We start from the raw sequence: 21,856 nt of genomic DNA, 5'->3' as shown, positions 1-21,856 counted from the left end.
CTGATTGTAACTGCAGAGACTGAAGGCCCCCCATCGAATGCTGGTACTCCTGTGAAGCCCAGCCAGTGGCTTGTGATATGGTGTGGCTGGGCTTCATAAAAAAATACTTCAATTTGAGGGGATTTTCCTGTGAACAAAATACATTTCAATTAATACAACCCCTGGCAAAAATTATGGAATCACCGGGCTCGGAGGATGTTCATTCAGTTGCTTAATGTTGTTGAAAAAAAAGCAGATCACAGACATGGCACAAAACTAAAGTCATTTCAAATGACAACTTTAGGGCTTTAAGAAACACTAAAAGAAATCAAGATTAAAAATGTGGTACTCAGTAAGGATAATTTTTTTCAGACCAAGCAGAGGGAAAAAATTATGGAATCACTCAATTTGAGGAAAAAATTATGGAATCATGAAAAACAAACACACAAAAGAACACTCCAATACATCACTAGTATTTTGTTGTACCTTCTCTGGCTTTAATAATAGCGTGCAGTCTCTGAGGCATGGACTTAATGAGTGACAAACAGTACTCTTCATCAATCTGGCTCCAACTTTTTCTGATTGCTGTTGCCAGATTAGCTTTGCAGGTTGGAGCCTTGTCATGGACCATTTTCTTCAACTTCCACCAAAGATTTTCAATTGGATTGAGATCCGGACTATTTGCAGGCCATGACATTGACCTTATGTGTCTTCTTTCAAGGAATGTTTTCACAGTTTTTGCTCTTTGGCAGGATGCATTATCATCTTGAAAAATGATGTCATCATCCTCAAACATCCTTTCAATTGATGGGATAAGAAAACTGTCCAGAATATCAATGTAAACTTGGGCATTTATTGAAGATGTAATGACAGCCATCTCCCCAGTGCCTTTACCTGACATGCAGCCCCATATCATCAATGACTGTGGAAATTTGCATGTTCTCTTCATGCAGTCATCTTTATTAATCTCATTGGAACGGCACCAAACAAAAGTTCCAGCATCATCACCTTGCCCAATGCAAATTCACGATTTATCACTGAATATGACTTTCATCCAGTCATCCACAGTCCACAATTGCTTTTCCTTAGCCCATTGTAACCTTGTTTTTTTCTGTTTAGGTGTTAATGATGGCTTATGTTTAGCTTTTCTGTATGTAAATCTCATTTCCTTTAGGCGGTTTCTTACAGTTCGGTCACAGACATTGACTCCAGTTTCCTCCCATTCGTTCCTCATTTGTTTTGTTGTGCATTTCCTGTTTTGGAGACATATTGCTTTAAGTTTCTGGTCTTGATGCTTTGAGTTCTTCCTTGGTCTACCAGTATGTTTGCCTTTAACAACCTTTCCATGTTGTTTGTATTTGTTCCAGATTTTAGACACAGCTGACTGTGAACAACCAACATCTTTTGCAACATTGCGTGATGATTTACCTTCTTTTAAGAGTTTGATAATCCTCTCCTTTTTTCAATTGACATCTCTCGTGTTGGAGCCATGATTCATGTCAGTCCACTTGGTGCAACAGCTCTCCAAGGTGTGATCACTCCTTTTTAGATGCAGACTAACGAGCAGATCTAATTTGATGCAGGTGTTAGTTTAGGAAATGAAATTTTACAGGGTGATTCCATAATTTTTTCCTCAGAATTGAGTGATTCCATAATTTTTTCCCTCTGCATGGTCTGAAAAAAATTGCCCTTACTGAGTACCACATTTTTTAATCTTGATTTCTTTTAGTGTTTCTTAAAGCCCTAAAGTTGCCATTTGAAATTACTTTAATTTTGTGCCATGTCTGTGATCTGCTTTTTTTCAACAACATTAAACAACTGAATGAACATCATCCGAGCCCGGTGATTCCATAATTTTTGCCAGGGGTTGTAGATCTTGGAATACAAGTAATTTCCACAATTGGATGTGTTAAAAAACGTTCCTGTGCTGAGATAATCTTATAAGTGTGCCCCTAGTGTTTACTGTGTAATGGCTGTTTCTGATCGTGTACGGAATATGGTCTGATCATACCACATCTCTTGGGCAGGGAAGGATGCAAAAGAGAGTATACAGACATTACAGTACGGGATCGCAGCTGATTCTTTTTGCAAGGTAAAACATGTTTTTAATCAGGCAGGGAAATGTTTTACTTCACAGAAAGAATCAGCTGCGATCCCATACTGAAATGTCTTTTGCTTCCTCCCATGCCCAGGAGCTGTGTAATGATCAGACCATATTCCTGCATGGTTAGACACAGACATTATGTGCTGTTTCCCCAGATATAATTACTATTCTGCTGTTTGGTTTGCATATCTTAGAAAGTAAGTTCTCCATTTGTTTGTTACCTGCTAAATGTATTATCTTGCTACATCGTCATCTGCTGGCCAGTATTTGTTTACCGTTCACTGTTGTTTGTTCCAATTAAGTTGGTTCAATCTGGGCGTGGCTTCACATGGCAGTTGGTACATCACTTGCCCTAGGCCGCCATTTTATAGCCAGAGTTTCAGTGAGACAGGGACCACTTGTGCTGGGCTTGTGACTTTATCAATTTCTGACCAGCAGCAACTGATGTCAGCGGCTTCAGAGAAAGTTACAGTATTGTTCCGACAATTGTGGAACTTATTTTTATTCCAAGAGGTGTTGATTAAAATGTACTTTGTTTGTGGGACATCCTCTTTAACTGCATATTGCAATACTTTGGTACCACAATATATAGTATTTCTAATCAAATAATTTTTATTAAACTCCAAATACTAATTTTCCATTTTCAAGTATCATGTATAACATAATAATTCCATATTATAAATACATAGACAAAACATCACAGCTTCAATTCCCTAGCCTTCCATTATCCCATATCCCAACATTCCAGAGAGAACCATTTTAATTTTCACAGCAGTTCTAGAAGGGGAGAGCAGAACTAACAATTTGGGAATAACATAGAATATATCCAATCTCTAAGTAGAAGATGCCACAGCAAATAGTATAATCAATAAAATGATCACAGGTTCAAGTCATCTAGGAGATTAAAAAAGGAAAAAAAATGTTAATAACATAAGTTTCAATCACTCCTTTTTTCCTAGTTCAAAAATAAAGAAAAATAATAAACATATTTATTATTGTGTCTGTAAAAATCCAATATATCAAAATATCAAATAATTTAACCATACTTTAAATGCTTAAATGCCAGAAAGAAAAAAAAACTGCCAGTTTTGTGGTTTCTTGGTTGCCTCACTTCCCTCAAAAAATGCAATAAAAAGTGTTCAAATGGATCCCCTAACGCACGAACCAAAAAGTTTGGGCTATGTAATCTGAAGACAGCATGCTGTAGGGGTTAAAACACAGATTTCAGTGATGCCTCTCATCAAGCTCTGAGGTTTTGTTGGTTTACAATGATTGTTTTTTGCACAAGTAGCTTATAATTGACTAGGGTGCCCCATGGTCCAACACGTCCCCTCCTGTGATAAGCAGTTTGCTGTCTATAGACATTGTATATACAAAGCCTGGTGTGGGCGGGGTTAGCTTTCTCAGCTCTGCTCTGATTGTGTGAGAACGGCTGCACCCAGTAATCTAAGTGATACATCGTTGGATTCAGCTTCTCTTTGCCTACGTCATGCTGCTCTCAGATGAGGTAGCAAATACCTGCAGGCAGATTCCCTTTAATATTGCCCTAATTGTACTGATCCTATTGCCAGGTCATTTCTTTCACCCAATGAACACCATAAAAGCAAAAGAGGAATTGCATTTTTTCACACTTAAAACAACCCTGAAAATTTGGCAAGTCATGAAAGGGCTAACAAGGCTCCACAATGCAAAGACGTATTTTCAGAAAATTAGACATGAGACTTAAACCACTGCTTTCTTGCTGCGTTTTTTTCATGGCAAACAAACTTCAGATGAGGCTGGCAATGTGGCTAACCTTTCTATGCAATGAATACAGTGAGCAAAGTGAACATCTGCGTTTGGTCACAATAATATTTAGTCATTATCTAAGATTTTTAGACACTTCCAGAGGAGCAAACTGTAAAAGCGGTAAACGTGATGAAGGCTGCTGGTTCTGTTAAATGTCAGCTGCACAAGACGCATTTCTACATAACGTTAAGTCATTTCAAATGTGATGTGTAACGTATATCTGTATGTACACATAGCATTTAAACGGAAGAAAAGAGATATTACAGTCACGTACTCGATGACTAAACTGAGCTATTGCCATCCATTTTCATATTACTGGATCCATTAAAGCTGCATTTGCGATCTGCTGTCAGATGTGACTGTTGTAGTCATATAGAGAAGGCTAAACATCAGGAGCTAATGGACATCTTGAGCTAGAGATGAAACACTATCTGTAGCAGAAAAAAAATAAATGGACAGTTTGTTTTACTTTTCTTGAAATTCTTGAGATAGCCACATGTAATCTGCTCATAACATCTAAAGGGAACCTGTCAGAAAATTCATGCTACCAGAATTGCAGTAATTGGAAGAAGAAAAGCGCTATTTAATTTTTGGGGCGCAAATTTAGATGGAATAGATTGCGGGTACCATGTTGCACTTGCCGAATCCCTAGGCGCCAAAACAGGTGAAACCTCCCCAACAGGTGTCCACATTTTGGAAGCTACACCCCTTAAAGAATACATATAGCGTTGAGGTGACCATTTTGCACATACAGGTGCTTAACAGAATTTTTCACAAACTTTTCCCAGGCAAAGCCAATTCAGGAGAAAGCTGTTGGTCGTTTTGTTGAAGCTGCTTTGCCAGAAGTTTTTCCTTCTTTCTTGTAGCTAAACTGTTAGAGAGTGAGCATGTCACTTCTTTTAACCGCTTCAGTGTTTCCAGAAGCCCTGATGGGGTTAAAAGACGTGACATAATTCAAAATGTGTAGCGCAATGTCGTTTTGACATTGCTGTGCACTATGTTCATTTTATGTGATGCTTTTGGGGCACTATTTCAGGCGGATTCCTGGCTAAATTAGCCTGAAAAAGATGAAACACTACTGTTTGGTTACACGACAAAAATCCACGTTTTCTTCTATGTAAGTGAGCTGTTGAGCTCTATGGGCCAGTCACAGATTTGCATGAGAATTTGCTTATTTTAAAAGAAAAGTTTGATATGTAAAGGCTGCTCTCCTGATCTCACTGCAGAGCTGTGTGTGACTATAACTGACACATCTGCAGGCTCCTCTCAGCTTCCATCTCACAGGCAGACAGGGGGGCAATATTGCTGCAATTATTGCAATTTAGCAGAGTTGTGAGAACTGCAAAAAAATGTTTGTAAGAAGACAAAGTTCAGTTCTACTGTACTGTGTTAGTTATTTGTCTTATACTGATAACTCCACCTTTTATTAAAAATAAGCCGTCAGATTCTCATGTAGATCAGTGTCCAGCCCATAGTCTTGAAATAGCTCATTTACTTAAGGCATTCAGCTTCCAATGACCTGTATGCCCATATAGATGGCATAGAAGGGTTGATCCTTCTTACAGATTCCCTTTACTAAATGCCTTGAGCTATGTAGTTTTCAAAATGGGGTCACATCTAAGGTGTTTATTTGACTAGTTAATCTGAGAGCCTCTGTAATTGCGGGTCAGTGCAGTCTAAATCAACAAATTAGGTGTCAGATGGGCTTGGTACTCCTAAGCACTGTTATGACCAGAAAAAATATTAGGATCACTTGTAAGGCGTTCCTAAAACCATAAAACAGTATGATAGTTAGTATTTTCACTGCAGCACATGCTGGTCACACCATATTGGGCACTAAAATGGCATATGTACAGTGGGGAAAATAAGTATTTGATACACTGCCAATTTTGCAAGTTTTCCCACCTACAAAGAATTGAGAGGTCTGTAAATTTTATCGTACACTTCAACTGTGAGAGACAGAATCTTAAAAAAAAAATCCAGAAAATCACATTGTTTGTTTGATTTTTACATAATTAATTTTATTGCATGAAATAAGTATTTGATAAAATAGAAAAACAGAACTTAATATTTAGTACGGAAACCTTTGTTTGCAATTACAGAGGTCAGACGTTTCCTGTAGTTCTTGACCAAGTTTGCACACACTGAAGCAGGGATTTTGGCCCACTCCTCCATACAAATATTCTCCAGATCTTTCAGGTTTTGAGGCTGTCGCTGAGAAACATTGAGTTTCAGCTTCTCCAAATATTTTCTGGGTTCAGGTCTGGAGACTGGCTAGTCCACTCCAGGACCTTGAAATACTTCTTACAGAACCACTCCATAGTTGCCCTGGCTGTGTTTCAGGTCATTGTTTTGCTAGAAGACCCAACCTCGATCTATCATCAGTGCACTTACTGAGGTAAGGAGTTTGTTGGCCAAAATCTCACGATATATGACCTCATCTATCCTCCCTTCAATACGGTAATGCTGTCTTGTCCCCATTGTAGAAAAGCACCCCCAAAGTATGTTTCCCCCACCATGCTTCACGGTTGGGACAGTGTTCTTGGAGTTGCACTCATCCTTATTCTTCCTCCAAACACGGCGAGTGGAGTTTGATACCAAAAAGTTCTATTTTGGTCTCATCTGACCAAATGACCTTCTCCCATGCTTCCTCTGGATCATCCAGATGGTAACTGTTTAACTTGAAACGGACCTGGACATCTGCTGGCTTGAGCGGGGGGGGGGGCTTGCGTGCTCTGCAGGATTTTAATCCATGAACGCATAGTGTGTTACTAACTGTAATGTTTGAGACTGTGCTCCCAGCTCTCTTCCTTTCATTGACACGGTTCTCCTGTGTAGTTCTGGGTTGATTCCTGACATTTCTCAGAATCATCCTTACTCCACGATGCAAAAACGTTTATGGAGCCCCAGACCGATGAAGATTGACAGTCATCTTGTGTTTCTTCCATTTTCTAATTATTGCACCAGTTGTTGCCTTCTTACCGAGCAGCTTGACGATTGTTCCGTAGCCCATCTCCGCCTCGTGCAGGTATACAATTTTGTCCCTGGTGTCCTTAGACAGCTCTTTGGTCTTGGCCATGGTGGCGAGGTTGGTGTGTGATTGATTGTGTGTGTGTGGACAGGTGTCTTTTATACAGGTAACAAGTTCAAAGAGGTACAATTAATACAGGTATGAGTGCAGAGTAAGAGGGCTTCTTAAAGAAAGACTAACAGGTCTGAGAGAGCCAGAATTCTTGCTGGTTGGTGGGGGATCAAATACTTATTTCATGCAATAAAATGCTAATTAATTATGTAAAAATCATACAATGTGATTTTCTGGATTTTTATTTAAGATTCTGTCTCTCACAGTTGAAGTGTACCTACGATAAAAATTACAGACCGCTCCATTCTTTGTATGTAAAAATTGCAAATTGTGCATTGCAATATCAATTGTGCACTCATTTCTGGAAAACACCTGTAGGGTGATAGTGCTCACTACACTGCTTAATGAATACCTTGAGGGGAGTAGTTTCCAAAATGGGGTCACTTTTTGCGGCTCAAAGGTTCTGGTACATCAAGACCTCTGCAAATGTGACAATGTGCACAAAACTATTTTCAGCAAAATTTGAGCTACAAAAGCAATATGCCACTCCTTCCTTTGAGCCTTGCCATGTCCACAAACAGGAGTGTATGACTAACATAGAGCTCTGGCAAAAGTAAGAGACCACTTAAAAATTTTCATTTTCTCTGATTTTTCTCTTTATAGGTATATTTTTGAGTAAAGTGTACATTGTTGTTTTATTCTATAAACTACTGACAACATGTTTCCGAAATTCAAAAGCTAAAAATTTTGTATTTGCAGCAAATGAGAAATCGTTAAAATAATAAAAAAGAAACAGTGCTTTCAGACCTCAAATAATGCAAAGAAAACAAGTTCTTATTAATTTAGAAACAGCAATACTCATGTTTTAACTCCGGAAGAGTTCAGAAATCAATATTTGGTGGAATAACCATGATTTTTAATCACCGCTTTCATTCGTCTTGGCATACTTTCCACCAATCTTTCACACTGCTTTTGGGTGACCTTATGCCACTCCTGGCACAAGCAGTTCTTTGTTTGATGTCTTGTGACTATCCATCTTCTTCTTGATTACATTCCAGAGGTTTTCAATGGGGTTCAGGTCTGGAGGTTGGGCTGGCCATGACACAGTCTTGATGTGGTGCTCCTTCATCCACACATTGATTGACCTAGCTGTGTGGCATGGGGCATTGTCCTGCTGGAAAAACCAGTCCTCAGAGTTGGGGAACATTGCCTGAGCAGAAGGAAGCAAGTGTTTTTCAAGGTTAACCTTGTATGTGGCTTGATTCATGCGTCCGTCGCAAAGATTAACCTGCCCAATTCCAGCCTTGCTGAAGCATCCCCAGATCATCACCGATCCTCCACCAAGTTTCACAGTGGGTGCAAGACACTGTGGCTTGTATCCCTCTCCAGGTCTCCGTCTAACCATTAGACGACCAGGTGTTGGGCAAAGCTGAAAATTAGACTCATCAGAGAAGGTTACCTTACTCCAGTCCTCTATGGTCCAATCCTTATGGTCTTTGGCAAACTTCAGTCTGGCTCTCCTTTGCGTCTCATTGATGAAAGGCTTTTTACTAGCTTTACATGACTTGAGGCCTGCCTCTAGGAGCCGGTTACGAACTGTTCTTACCATGCACTTCACCTAAGCTGCCATTTGGCATTCATTTTGTAGGTCTCTTGAGGTCATCCTGCGGTTTCTGAGTGACATTCGAATAAGATGACGTCATCCCGGTCAGTGGAGAGTTGCTTTTGCCCTCTGCCGGTCTGTAGCTTTGTTGTCCCCAATGTATGCTGCTTGACCCTGTTGTAATGGACTGTCGTCTTTGAAATTTTAAGGATGGAGGCTACATGACGCTCACTGTATCCCTCTGCTAGCAAAGCCAGAATTGAGCCCTTCTTTTCTTCACTCAAGACTTTTCTTTTCAACTCCTTTGCCATGGTTAAAAGTTATTTTTTCATTCAAATTACTTTTGGGCTATTCCTAGCACTTGTTTTGCCATCCAGCTTGTCCTATTGCAAGAGGATTATGAAGACCACAGAAGTGTTTTTTATACTTTCCCTCGTTACATAAGATTTGGTTCAGGTGATCACCTAATCAGAAGCACATTAAGTAGAATGAGGTGGACTTTGGTTGGAATTCAACTGACACTGGAATAGAATGGCTGTCAGACATGTAGAGATGGTGAGTTTTAGAAAACTGTGCAGTGGTCTCTTTATTTTTGCCAGAGCTGTATAGGGTAATGCTGTATTCATAAGAAACTGCCTAGTAAATGATGATGGTACACTATTCTTCTATTACTACCTCTTGTGAAAAAAACAAATGCCTTAAAAGAATTTTATAGCATTCGGTAATGGAAAAAATTATGTTAAGCAGCTGTGGTGTGAAAATGCCCAAAGCAAGCTAAGCTAAATTTCTAGAGTGCAGCTCCTGAACTGTGGTCTGTTTTGGTATCTCAATAGAAACTTAAATAATGCCTGACAAAATCCTAATAAAATGAGGCCTCAAAATCCATAAGGTACTCCTTCATTGTTGAGGCGCATGTGTGAGTTACATAACACACTATGGATATTATTAAACACTGTAATAATAGCATAATAAATCACGAGTTGCATTTTTATGATCTCCTTTATACAAAAAAAATTGATTCAATTTTTATATCTACATTTTTCTTTATTATTTTACAACTACATTGCTTTTATTCCTATACACATAAAGGGTTAAATGCTTCCTAGTTTTTTTTAAATAATATAAGGAGTACTCTTTAAAATGGGTTTATTTCTGAGTAGGGGGGCTAATATGTACAGGCAAAAAAAGCCACCTAAAAATTGAATCAGTCCCTTAAAATATAGGTTTTTGAAAGTTTTGTAAAAATGTTAAAAAAAAAAAAATGCGGCAAAACGTTATACTGGTGCATGTGTGGGTCATAATTCACAGTATATAATTTTATTTTCCAGGGGCATTCTTCCTGTATGCAGGCTTTGCTTCTGTTGGACTCGTATTTATTTATGGCTGCCTACCAGAGACTAAAGGAAAGAAGCTGGAGGAAATTGAATCTTTATTTGAAACCAGACTTTGTACATGTGGTGCCTCTGAATCTGATGAGGGGAGGTATATAGAATATATTCGCGTAAAGGGAAGTAATTATCATCTTTCTGACAATGATGCTTCTGATGTGGAATAATTTTCCTCGGCAGATGCATACTAATCATTTAAAAGCCTTCTGGAGAAGGACAGCTATAGGTGACCTCACAGTCCTGCTTCTGGTCTGGTTCTCTTTAACAGTTCAAAATGAACTTACTGAAATCCTGTTTGTTACTGATCTGAAAGGACAATTCTGTGATTGAAATTCAGCCATGATTCTGCTTGTTTCTTTTTGTTTTCTTTCCATTCATCCCTGCATTGTATTTAGTCAACTGTATTTATAAAATATACTGAAGCTACATCTGTAAGTTATCAAAAAATGTAATTAATGCTCAGTTTAAGTCTTCCTTTTATTAATGCTATGAATAAGTTGGGTAGGTGTACCTTCAACTTATAATTAAATAAACATGATCAATATGGAAATGAACAAAAATATTACACAAATCATATTTGGTGATCTCTAAATATATGAACAGTGAAGTAAAAAATATTATATATATATATATTTACAATCTAAATGTAACATTCCAATAGAATTATTAGTGTGATATCTGCATCTAGTAACATTCCAAGTAGGTGTCAAAGGACTAACATTGAAAAAGCACAACTAAAACTCATTTTCCTGACAGCCAAGGTTGCATTTTTATATATCTAGCAGATGCTTCATGTTTTGTGTGCCAAGTATTTACATGAATGTAAACAAATGAAACAGGTTTCAAGTAGCAATTAAAATGTTTACATAAGTATTCAGGTTAGGTATATCAGTCATTAACAGTGATTTAAATTCAGCCACCAAGCATGTGCATAGACCTATTATGGTCAAGTATGGTCAGGGAAAAAAAATTGTGGAATACTTTATTAGACTCCAAACATACTAAGATAATCTTTATTGCATTTTGTGATAACCAATGGAGCCTTTATGGCAGTGGGGGGGGGGGGGGTTTATTAGGATGGGCAAGTCTCCACATAAAACCTGCTGGAATACAATACGCTTAATCTATTGTGTGTTCTGTTATATGGTCTTAATAAATTATGCACATCTTCAGCAGTCCGTGAGACAGAAATTCAAGTCTGTGTCTACAACTTCTGCAGTAAATGATAGTAAAATTGGTGGGTCCACATGGCCACAGCCCTTCTATTAAGCTCCACGCACATTTCAGAAAAGTGGCATAAGCAGCAAAAAAAAAAAAAAGCCGCTTATTATGGTGTGCTCAATAATTTGCACTTTTTTCCTCTAAAAAGCTGGTGTTGAGGTTAAGAATTAAGATAAATTACCTCCTTTTTATCTACTAATGTGACCATTCAGCTCTTGCTATGCTTAGTAAACGTACTTTTTGTGATCACTTATCAGAAACTACCAGCAATATGTGATAAAAGGATAAATCTTGAAAATATAAAAACTGTAGGTTATTTTTTTAACAACATAGAAAACAAAACTGTAAATTATAGCATGCAATGGAAGTTATTTTACTATTCTATTAAATCCTATGTCACACAGTTCACACATTCTAGAATTGTAATTTTGAAGACTCCTCTCTTTTTTGTGTTCTCTCTCACATTAGGCCATAAGGTGTTTGTAATTGCTTACACTTTCCCATAATCTATGAAGATGACAAATTATATCAAAATCAAGAAATAATGTAAAATTGTGTATGGATTTAAAAAGAATCTGTCAGAAGTATCAACTCTCCTAACCTCTGGTCATCTAAGTCATAGATATCAAGGTTTCATTTTATTCAACTTTCTGTGAGCTGATGTGTTATTCCAGAGTAATTCACATTTTTTCATTGTATGTAAATGAGCTGTTGAGATCTATGCGCCAGACACAAATCTACCGCCAGAGCTTATTTTAAATGAAAATGAGTGTTACTAGTGTGAGACAAGTAATGACTGACAGTTATACTCAGCAGAACTGATTTTTGTCTCATTACAAACACTACTGCAGCAGCAGTTGTTTTGTTGTACTGATGTCATCTGTGCTCCAGAGTTGTGCCTGATTTCAGCTAAAACTTCTTCCGCTTCAATCTTTCAGGCAGCCAATGTGGGAGAGAGACAGCACAGGAGAACTTTCATTACCAACACCTCTGCCGTTGTAGCTCACCTATCATAGTGCTGTTAGCTCAGCTGTATTTCCCTTCCCCTACACTGGCTGCATGTGAGATAGAAAATGAAGAAGTGTTATTTGTAGGTAGGCATACCGCTGCAGCTGAGCTGACAGCTGAAGAGGAGAGGTGCCGCTGTGCTTGTAGACAAAGTTCAGCTCTGCTGTACTGTAATCACGTGCAGCTCTGCAGTAAGATCAGGAGAACAGACTGTCAGTCATTACACATCTCACACTGGTAATGTCCTCTTTCATTTAAAATAAGCTCTTGGGGCAGATTCTTGTGGAGATTTGTGTCCGGCCCATAAATCTTAACAGGTTATTTTAAATAAAAAAAGAAAAACATGAATTTATGAATTTCTCTGTAATATGATGTCAGATTGCACTATCATTTTATTCAACTTTCTAAGCCCATGAAGACTTAAGAAGTTTGATCCTACTGACAGATTATCTTTAAACACTCATTAATCATTGTCATATTTTTTTTTCAACATTTTTGTAAGTATTTTTTATTTTATAGGTGTCCAGTATTTAAAAAAAAACATTTTTGTTGCCTTTTATTCGTACATAATCTACAGAAACCATCACAAAATGCATTTCTTCATAAATGTAAATGATTTTACTGTAAGTCTATATAAAGAAAAAAGGTCAAGCATCTATTAGCCCATCCAACTTGAATGAAACCTGAAGTATGAGTCTAAAAAAAGCCCCAGTGGCCAGTGTAAAATTTGAAAGATTAGTCATTTTTTTTTTATAAAATGGTTTATCATCAACCAAAAAATACATGTAACACGAAAGCCTAATTTAAACAATTGGTCATTTTCTTTTGATCGTAACCTTTAAAGCAGAATTTTCTACTATTCAAACATCCTGAAACTCCGGAATCTGGACCTAGGCTTTGTCCTCACTAGGGAGCTACATTAGCTGTATGCCTAAAGAATACCTATGTACTATTTTTTCCGTTTAAGCTCTCAGTGTTGGTTTTCCCTATTGTGAGCTTTGGGCCAACTAAAATGCGGATGTGCCTGGTTGTTTGCTTCTCAGACATTAGACTCAGGAAAGACTTGAAAAGATGGGAATTAAACGGTTTATGGCTTGAGTTTGGAGTTCCTATGTAAGATTGAGATTCTTCATCTGTACTCTTTAGTTCACATCGCATATTTATTGTGGATTTGAAGTTGTGAAATCCATTTCATAAATAATTACAGCATAACTTAATCAGGTTTAACAAATTCCATTCATTTCCTGTGCAAAAAATTCAACGTTGATTCTAGAAATGCTGCAGACGTTCCAATTCCCAGCAATTCATATTATCTTGCAAGATGACTCTGATTTCATTTGTTGTCATTCAAGGAGTAAAATTTGCTACAAATTCACCATTAACACTTGTAGATTCTGTTTGGATTTTGTTTATTTGTACATTGCTTTAAGTATTTTATATAACGTGATCAAAGTCTAATGGTTCTTCTTACAGGTTGCATGGTTTAAGACCAAACTTGTTTACACTTTTTTTTAAACTGTAACTGGTGTTTATACTAAGTTTTCTGGTTACATTTCTGTGTATAGGTTGTCACCTGCACCGTAACTGTGATATACATTGTGGTGCTAATTATGTTTTTTGACTACATTAGAAAAATTGCTAGGCAGTTCCTGTTTATTTGACCACAGTTAAAACGCATGGAAAAAAAAATCCGTTAAAAATCTTGTCTTATGTAATTGATCCGTAGATTCCATATATACAACCTTTGATCTCAGACCACCAATGATATCCCTGCTACTAACCACTTGACAACATTCCAAGCGGCCATTCAAGTCATTGTAAGGGTGGTATCACATGTATTTCTGAAAAAGCACCGCTACATATAAAATGCAGTGTTTTTTTTTTGTTGTTTTAGCCAAAGTCGTAAGCAGATCCAATTAGTATGTCTGTATTTTATATTTCCCATTGTTTCTGAATCTACTTAATTGTTTGACTCCAAAAACTGCATGAAAAAGTCCCACAAATACTACCTACAATCTTATTTTTTTCCCTTAAAAAATGCTATTGTGTGATGGCAATTCATTTATACTTCCCTTTACATTTAATGAGGACCTGCCACCTGGTCCGAAGTGGCCAATTTGTGCTCTTATTTCACCCCACTGGTCTCCTGACCATTTCGGGTTTTTTAAGCCACCGTATGGTTCCTTTTTATTTCATGCTTTTTATCATCTTTACCAAAGGGACATTGCTCACAGGGTAATACTGAATATCAGCCTTATTACATGCACACAAAGAATCCTGTGAGCAACACTGCTTTGATAAAGTTTGATAAAGGCCATTAATATTAGCCAATATCTCTGGAACCACATGGAGAATTAAAAAGACAAAAGAAAAAAATAAACACGTTACTAATGGGAGCAGCAGGTATAAAAATCAAGCTAAAAACTGTCCACTTTTGACATGGTTACAGGTTCTCTTTAAATTCACTTTTGTAATAACTAAAATAATATTTGTGGAAGCTACCAGTGCCAAATGGTATTAAAGTGGCTCTGTAGCCAAATTTCACAAAAAAAGCTGCATACATTATTAAATAGTTCAATTAGACCTAATCTTTTTAAGAATGGCTGTATAATCTTGATATTAAAGTGCTAATTTTAAAGGGAGCCTGTCCTGTCCCCAAACACTCACATCGCCTCCATTATGTTGTATAATCTTATTCCGGTGTTGAAATGATGTGTTTCTTGTCCTATGTTATTGCATGTATTTGTGCAAAATCAGCTTATATACTGCCACATATATTTTAGTGGGACATTTACTTCCCCAGTTTCTTCTATCATACCCCTGACTCATGCGCAGGGCACTGATTAGGCTGGGAGCAGTACATCCCGCTTCCCTGCTGAAGCCCTGGCGTCTAGGAAGTAGCACGCATGCGCAAGAGATCAGAGTCTGATGAGGGGACGCAGGCCGTATAGGGAACTTCAATCACTTCCACAAGAGCGTGATTGATGCTACTGAGGGTAAATTAGTCCAGAGGAATAAATTCCCCACTGGACTAATGTGCATATTGTCAGTGCAGTATATACCGTATATTCCGGCGTATAAGACGACTTTTGAAGACTGAAAAATCTTCTGTCTAGTCTGGGGTCGTCTTATACGCCGGTAATGCTTTTGAACTTTCAGAAATTGACATGCGGGGATACTCTGGGGGTGTTAATAAGCTGCCGTGGCCGTATCCCTGCCATGTCGGAGTTAATATAAGGTGGAGGGAGTTAAAATACGGCGGCGGTAGGTCCAGACAGTCAGCGCTTCTGTGCTGAAACTGACACATCGCTGCGTATTCCCAGCTCCGGACACAGCGCAGGGCTTCTGTGCCGACAGCTTTCACTTGTCACAGAAGCGCTGCGCTGTGTCCGGAGCAGGGAAGTTCGCATCGCTTCTGTGACAATATATAAAAAGCCGGCAATTCAGCAGCGGCATAAGCCGGCACCCGACAATTTAGAATAGAAAGAATAGAGCATCACACATAGATTAGATAGATAGAAACATGTCAGTCACATATATATGAAGTACAGTGACAGTGTTGATTACTGTACTTGTCATTTAGTGTAAAGGATTTATTAAAAAAAATAATAGTGTTTTCATGCACTGTCTCTTTAAAAAAGCCGGCCGGCAATTCAGCAGCGGTACCCGACAATTTATAACAGACAGAATAGAGCTTCACACATAGATTAGATAGATAGAAACATGTCAGTCACATATATATGAAGTACAGTGATAGTGTTGGTTACTGTACTTGTCATTTAGTATTAAAATAAAGGATTTATTATTAAAAAAATTGGCGTGGGGTTCCCCTTAATTTTAGGCTCTAGCTGAGGTTAAGCAGACGACTGGGGCAGATGTTTGAAGCCTGGGAAGGGGGTAATACCCACAGAGCTTCCCAGGCTACTAATATCAGCCCCCAGCTGAATACCTAGTCTTTACTAGCTATTAAAATGGGGAACCCCCCCAAAAAAATGACGTGGGGTCCCCCCTAATTTAATAGCTAGCAAAGGCTAGGCAGACAGCTGGGGGCTGATATTAATAGCCCAGGAAGGGAGCCATGAATATTGGCCCCCTCCCAGGCTAGAAACACCAGCCGTCAGCCGCCCCAGAAATGGCGCATCCATAGGATGCGCCAATTCTGGCACTTAGCCTCGCTCTTCCACGCTGCCCTGGTGCGGTGGCAGGGGGTAATAGGGTTGGGGTTGATGTCAGCTTATAATGCCAGCTGACATCAAGCCCAGGTTAGTAATGGAGAGGCGTCTATAAGACACCCCCATTACTAACCCCATAGTCAAAGTTAAAAAAAACACAAACACCCAGAATAAAGTCCTTTAATTGAAATAAAGACACAATCCTTTATTGTTCTAAATTAAACCATACTTACCATCACGCCCATTCCAGCTGAAGCCAACGATCTCCTGCAATAAAAGAAAAATAATAAAGCAACATCATCCTTACCTTTCCATGGTTCCCACGACAGCTTCAGCTCTGCTACATCGAGATGACAGGCTGGACCGCAGCAGAACGCTGCCATCCAGCCTCTCATCCCGCAGACACTGAGAAGCGCAGGCTTGCTTGCGCTCCTCAGTGTCAGGCTGTGACGGCATCCAGATGAGCCGACAATGAACTCAGCTCACCTCCTGGACGTCCGTCACTGACAGCGTGGGAAACTTCTACTGCGCATGCGGGGAGCAGGAGAATTTTCCCACGCTGTCAGTGACGTGCATGAGGTGAGCCGAGTTCATTGGACATGATCTCGGCTCATCTGGATGCCGTCACAGTCAGACACTGAGGAGCACAAGCAAGCCTGCGCTTCTCAGTGTCTGCCGCATGGCAAGCTGAACGGCAGCGTTCTGCTGCGGTGCAGCCTGTCATGTGAATGTAGCAGAGCTGGACCGGTCCTGGGAACCATGGAGAGGTAAGGATGAGGTTGCTTTATTATTTTACTTTTATTGCAGGAGATCGTTGGCTTCAGCTGGAATGGGCGTGATGGTAAGTATGGTTTAATTTAGAACATTAAAAAATTGTGTCTTTATTTCAATTAAAGGACTTTATTCTGGGTGTTGTGTTTTTTTTAATTACTTTACTAGAAATTCATGGCGGTCATGTCTAATACTGGCGTGACCCCATGAATTTCGGGCTTAGGGCCAGCTGATAATGCCAAGCTGGCCCTAACCCCTTTATTACCCAGTGAGCCACCGCACCAGGGCCCTGGATGAGTTGGGTACAGCGCCAGAAGATGGCGCTTCTATGAACGCGCCATTTTCCGGGGTGGCTGCGGACTGCAATTTGCAGCAGGGGGGGCCCAGAAAGCTTGGGCCTCCCTGCGCTGCAGATTCCAGCCCCCAGCTGCCTAGTTGTACCTGGCTGGACACAAAAATAGGGCGAAGCCCCACGTATTTTTTTTTTTAATTATTTCATGAAATAATTAAAAAAAAAAGGGCTTCCCTATATTGTTGTGTCCGGCCAGGTACAAATAGGCAGCTGGTGGTTGGGGGCAGCCCGTTCCTGCCTGCTGTACCTGGCTGGACACAAAAATATGGCGAAGCCCCACGTCAACATTTTTGGGAAAAATTAATTACAAAATTAATAATTTAGGGACTGCATCTTTATTAACCCCTCAATTGTCATTTAGTGTTAAAATAAAGGATTTTTTAAAAAGAAAATTGGCGTGGGATCCACCATCATTATAGTCTCTAGCGGAGGTTAAGCAGACGGCTGGGGCAGATGTTTGAAGTCTGGGAAGGGGGTAATACCCACGGAGCTTCCCAGGCTACTAATATCAGCCCCCAGCTGAATACCTAGCCTTTACTAGCTATTAGAATGGGGGACCCCCCCAAAAAATGACGTGGGGTCCCCCCTATTTTAATATGTTTATGAGTGACAGTTTTCCTGCTATATACCTGCATGTCATAAGAATTTAAATTAAAAAAGGACCATGTTAAATTCAAATCTGTTTTTTTTTAATTTTTACCGGTGTTTGGTATGCGTTGGAAAAGGGGTAGTCTTATACGGTGAATATATCCTAAACTCTATATTTTAACAGGAAAGTAGGGGGGTCGTCTTATACACCAGGTCGTCTTATACGCCGGAATATACGGTAAGTTTATTTTGCAGCATTTATAAAGTACAAGAAACACATAATTTTAATGCAGGAATAAGGTTGTACAGTGGTGTGATTTATCAGTATTTTGATGACCCGACAGGTTCTCTTTATTATCATATGGAAAAACATCCAAGTCGTTTTTACCATCATGTCAGAATGGCTGTATAATCCCAGGTACACCAGCCTCACGACATATGAGATCTTTTTTTATAATATATGAAGTTTGTATTGTAAAATCTGGAGACAGATCTGCTTTCAGTGCTCTACAGAGCCCCCTTACTAATAAAGGGGTTGTCCCACAAACAAAGTAAATTTTTTCAATAGATATCAGAATAATAATAAGTTCCACAATTGGATGTGTTAAAAAAAAAAAAAAAAAAGTTCCTATGCTGAGATAATCTTCTAAATGTGCCCCTGCTATGTACCATATTCGCTGTATCCAACCATGCAGAGCTGCTCCAGTTCATTGCTGGAACATATTACAATTGCTGGCCAGGGGCGGTCAGCATAATAAGTAGATGATAAGTAAGTATGCAGACAAAACAGCAGGGTCTGTTTTATCACGAGAGTGAATGTTTCTGCCCCATCTCTTGCATGCTGAGCTCATTATAAATCAAGTCAGGAGCTTATATGTTACGGACTTGATTTATGATGAGCTCTCAGGACTGGTGATGTGACAGAAACACTCCTGTGATGAAAGAAGGAAATGTTACTTTTGGCAGGGATATGTTACTTCAGGCAAGGGAATGTGTTACCTCATAAAACAGCAGCTTTGAGCCCTTGTATTCATCTGTTTACTCATTTATCATAAGTGACTTATGCTTTCCCCCCCAGAGGCCAGGAGCTGTGGTATGTGCCAACAATGAACTGGAGCAGCTCTGCATGGTCAGACACAGCTATTACACAGTATATAGCAGGGGCACAAGTTTATCTCAGTATTAGAATATTTTTTTAACAAATCCAGTTGTGGAGCTGCTTATTATTCCAATATCTATTAATTACAATGTACTGTTCATGGGACAGCCCCTTTAAGATCAGAGGTTAATGACTTCACCAATGTGATTGTCTCATATGTATGTATATATATATAACTTATCAGTCCAATAGGGTTTGCACAAAGAGAATAGGATCCTCAAAGATGAAAATACATTTATAAGTTTTATGACCAAAGGGAAAGCTGAAAAAAAAAAAAAAAAGCTACTGGAGTTAGTAAACCAAATATGATCAAATACCAAATTCAATATATGTAACGTAATCTTTAATTCTCCATTTGGACTTAAATAATGTAAATACTGCCAAAGGTTGTGCTTTTACTTGTGAGAAATGGTTCCATTTTTCAAATTCATTTTGTTAAACCTCTTTTTGCTGGTTATAAGTAACTGCTATAATATCAGACTTTTGTGAGTGAAATCCATTTTATCATGCATTTAAAGCGAACCTGTCAGGAGATTCATGCTGCCAGAACCACAACCAGCAGGTCCTTCATTACAAACAACTGTTTACACTGAAATACTTCAGTTTTTCAGCGGAAATACAATTTTAAAAATGTGACAAAAAAGGATAGAGTCAAAGGTGCAGACCCTAACTGATTCTCCCCTCTCAGCTTGGGCTGATTCCCAGGTATGGTGCAAAAAGCTTTGAAAAGTTGAATCACTTTGGCGCACTAAAAATTTTGTGACATTTGGCATTCTTGTGTTCAGCTCCACCAAAGGGGGCAAAGCTGGGGCGGTACAGGTGTGTGGCGACTGCCACTTGTCAAATTCATGACGATCGGTGGCGTTCAAATCTTAATGCAGCAGGGGCTGGAGTAGGATTTGTGGCAAGGCACACACAGAGGTGTACACCACTCGCATACGCCTTTTCATGAATCAGGATCGTCTTACTCCAGCACATCTCCCCATCTTGATGAATCTGGTCCATAATCTTTACACCATTTAAACAGAATCTGTCAGGAGGTTCACGCTGCTTAGGCAGAATGAAACAGGGACAGGCTGCTACAAACAACTGTTTTATTTACATCTGTAAATTAAAATAAGGGAGGCCAACTTCTTGACTCCTTTAATTCTCATATAAGCTCTAAACTATGGCTCCAGTTCATCAGTTCTAGCCAGAATTCTGTCATAAAACTACTTGAAATGTCATAAATTTTGTGCAATTTGTAGTTATGCAAAAATGCTGTGAATTTTTGTCGTTTTTATATCAGTCCTGTCCAGATTTACTAACTTTTTGAAATATGCACAAAGCTTTAGGAAAGGCTGCACATCCAAGTGTGACTGGCAAATTCATCATAACTTTGCATAAATTACAACAGAAGCTTACTCCAGTCCCTGACTGGAATACATTTCTTGTGGTGGCGCACATAATTTGAAAGCTGTGCCAAATTAATCGATTTGGCGCATCTTACACCGCACTGTTCATCAATACTGACATGAAAACTACCAGTCTTGATGAATATGGCCTTGTGTTTTCTCTGAAAAGCAGCAGAGTTTTGAAAGTAAAATATAGGTGTTTTTTTTATGCTTCCTTGTGGTTCAGGCAGCATTAATTCCCCCTGACATGATTCCTTTTAAATTGAGGGAATGTGTAAATTATAAACCAATAATTATCACTGTAAGAGCACAAACAAAACTATTTTGTGAAACTTAATTTTTGTATAGCTGAAAGTCGACACTTTTTGAGAATGTTTTAACATTTATACCATGTCTTTCATATGTCATCTATACTGGCAGGGAAAACAGTACATTTATTGTATTAAGACTAACTATTTGTATTACTCAAAGATGTAATTTAATTACTGTTTGTTAATTTAATGAATGTTCATGTACTGTACCAGGCCAGAAGCAGAGAATTCACAATGTGTGCTTTATGGCAAATCTGTATTTTTTCGGGTACAATTTATCAAGAATATGTAGCTGCAGTGTAATTCCTAACTTCTGAAATTTACAGATTCATGTAATATATTGTCTGTTTTCTATACATTTTAATAGCCTTGTGTACAGTATTGTAAACCTCCTTAAGTGAACTAGGTTGTGGCAGTGTTACAATGTCAGCAAAATTAACTCTGACCGTGTGTTGTTATCAAATACAGTTTGTGTACTTCAGGGTAAATTACTACAGAACGATGCCAGAGTAAGAGACTTTTCCGCTTCTACTGTATGTTTCACTTAGAAAGTTTTATTTTTTACAGTATGTGCTAATTATCAGCACTGTGATGTTTTGTATTAAAGTGTCAATGGTGTATGAATAATAAAGTATATTAGTTAATAAAAATATTATGTTCATAGAAATGGTTGTGTTTTATTCTGTGTGCGCGCTGTATATAAAATTTATGAAAAAAGACGTCCCCATAGAATAATATGACACATGCACTGATGCCCACTGCATTCTGAGCATATACAGTATATAAGGAATAAAACATTTTAAAGTAATTTTCGTAATTCCCCCATGCAGTTGTTCAAGTCTTGAATGCACAATCGTCTCTATACAAAGACCTCACTCATGAGATTTTTCTGTGTTATTTAGATTTTTAAGTGGATCCATTAGGTATAACATGCTA

At 38.6% G+C, this 21,856-nt stretch overlaps 1 protein-coding gene across 1 annotated transcript in view; it reads left to right on the top strand.

Annotated features, from left to right (window-relative positions):
* SLC2A13 (solute carrier family 2 member 13) overlaps positions 1-21,587 on the top strand; it is a 272,698-nt gene extending 251,111 nt beyond the window's left edge. The window contains exons 10-11 of the mRNA XM_073652171.1: positions 9,885-15,236; positions 18,300-21,587. Coding sequence (XP_073508272.1) covers positions 9,885-10,111 — 227 coding nt within the window. The 3' untranslated portion in view covers positions 10,112-15,236; positions 18,300-21,587. The remainder of the gene's footprint in view (positions 1-9,884; positions 15,237-18,299) is intronic.
* Positions 21,588-21,856: the final 269 nt, after the last annotated feature.

Source organism: Phyllobates terribilis, unplaced genomic scaffold (genome assembly GCF_046119375.1).
Source record: "Phyllobates terribilis strain yellow unplaced genomic scaffold, ASM4611937v1 Scaffold_11__3_contigs__length_659146591, whole genome shotgun sequence".
Taxonomy (NCBI): Eukaryota; Metazoa; Chordata; class Amphibia; order Anura; family Dendrobatidae; genus Phyllobates; species Phyllobates terribilis.
Note: the sequence above shows the minus strand (reverse complement) of the source record. Positions and strands in the feature narration are given on the sequence as shown.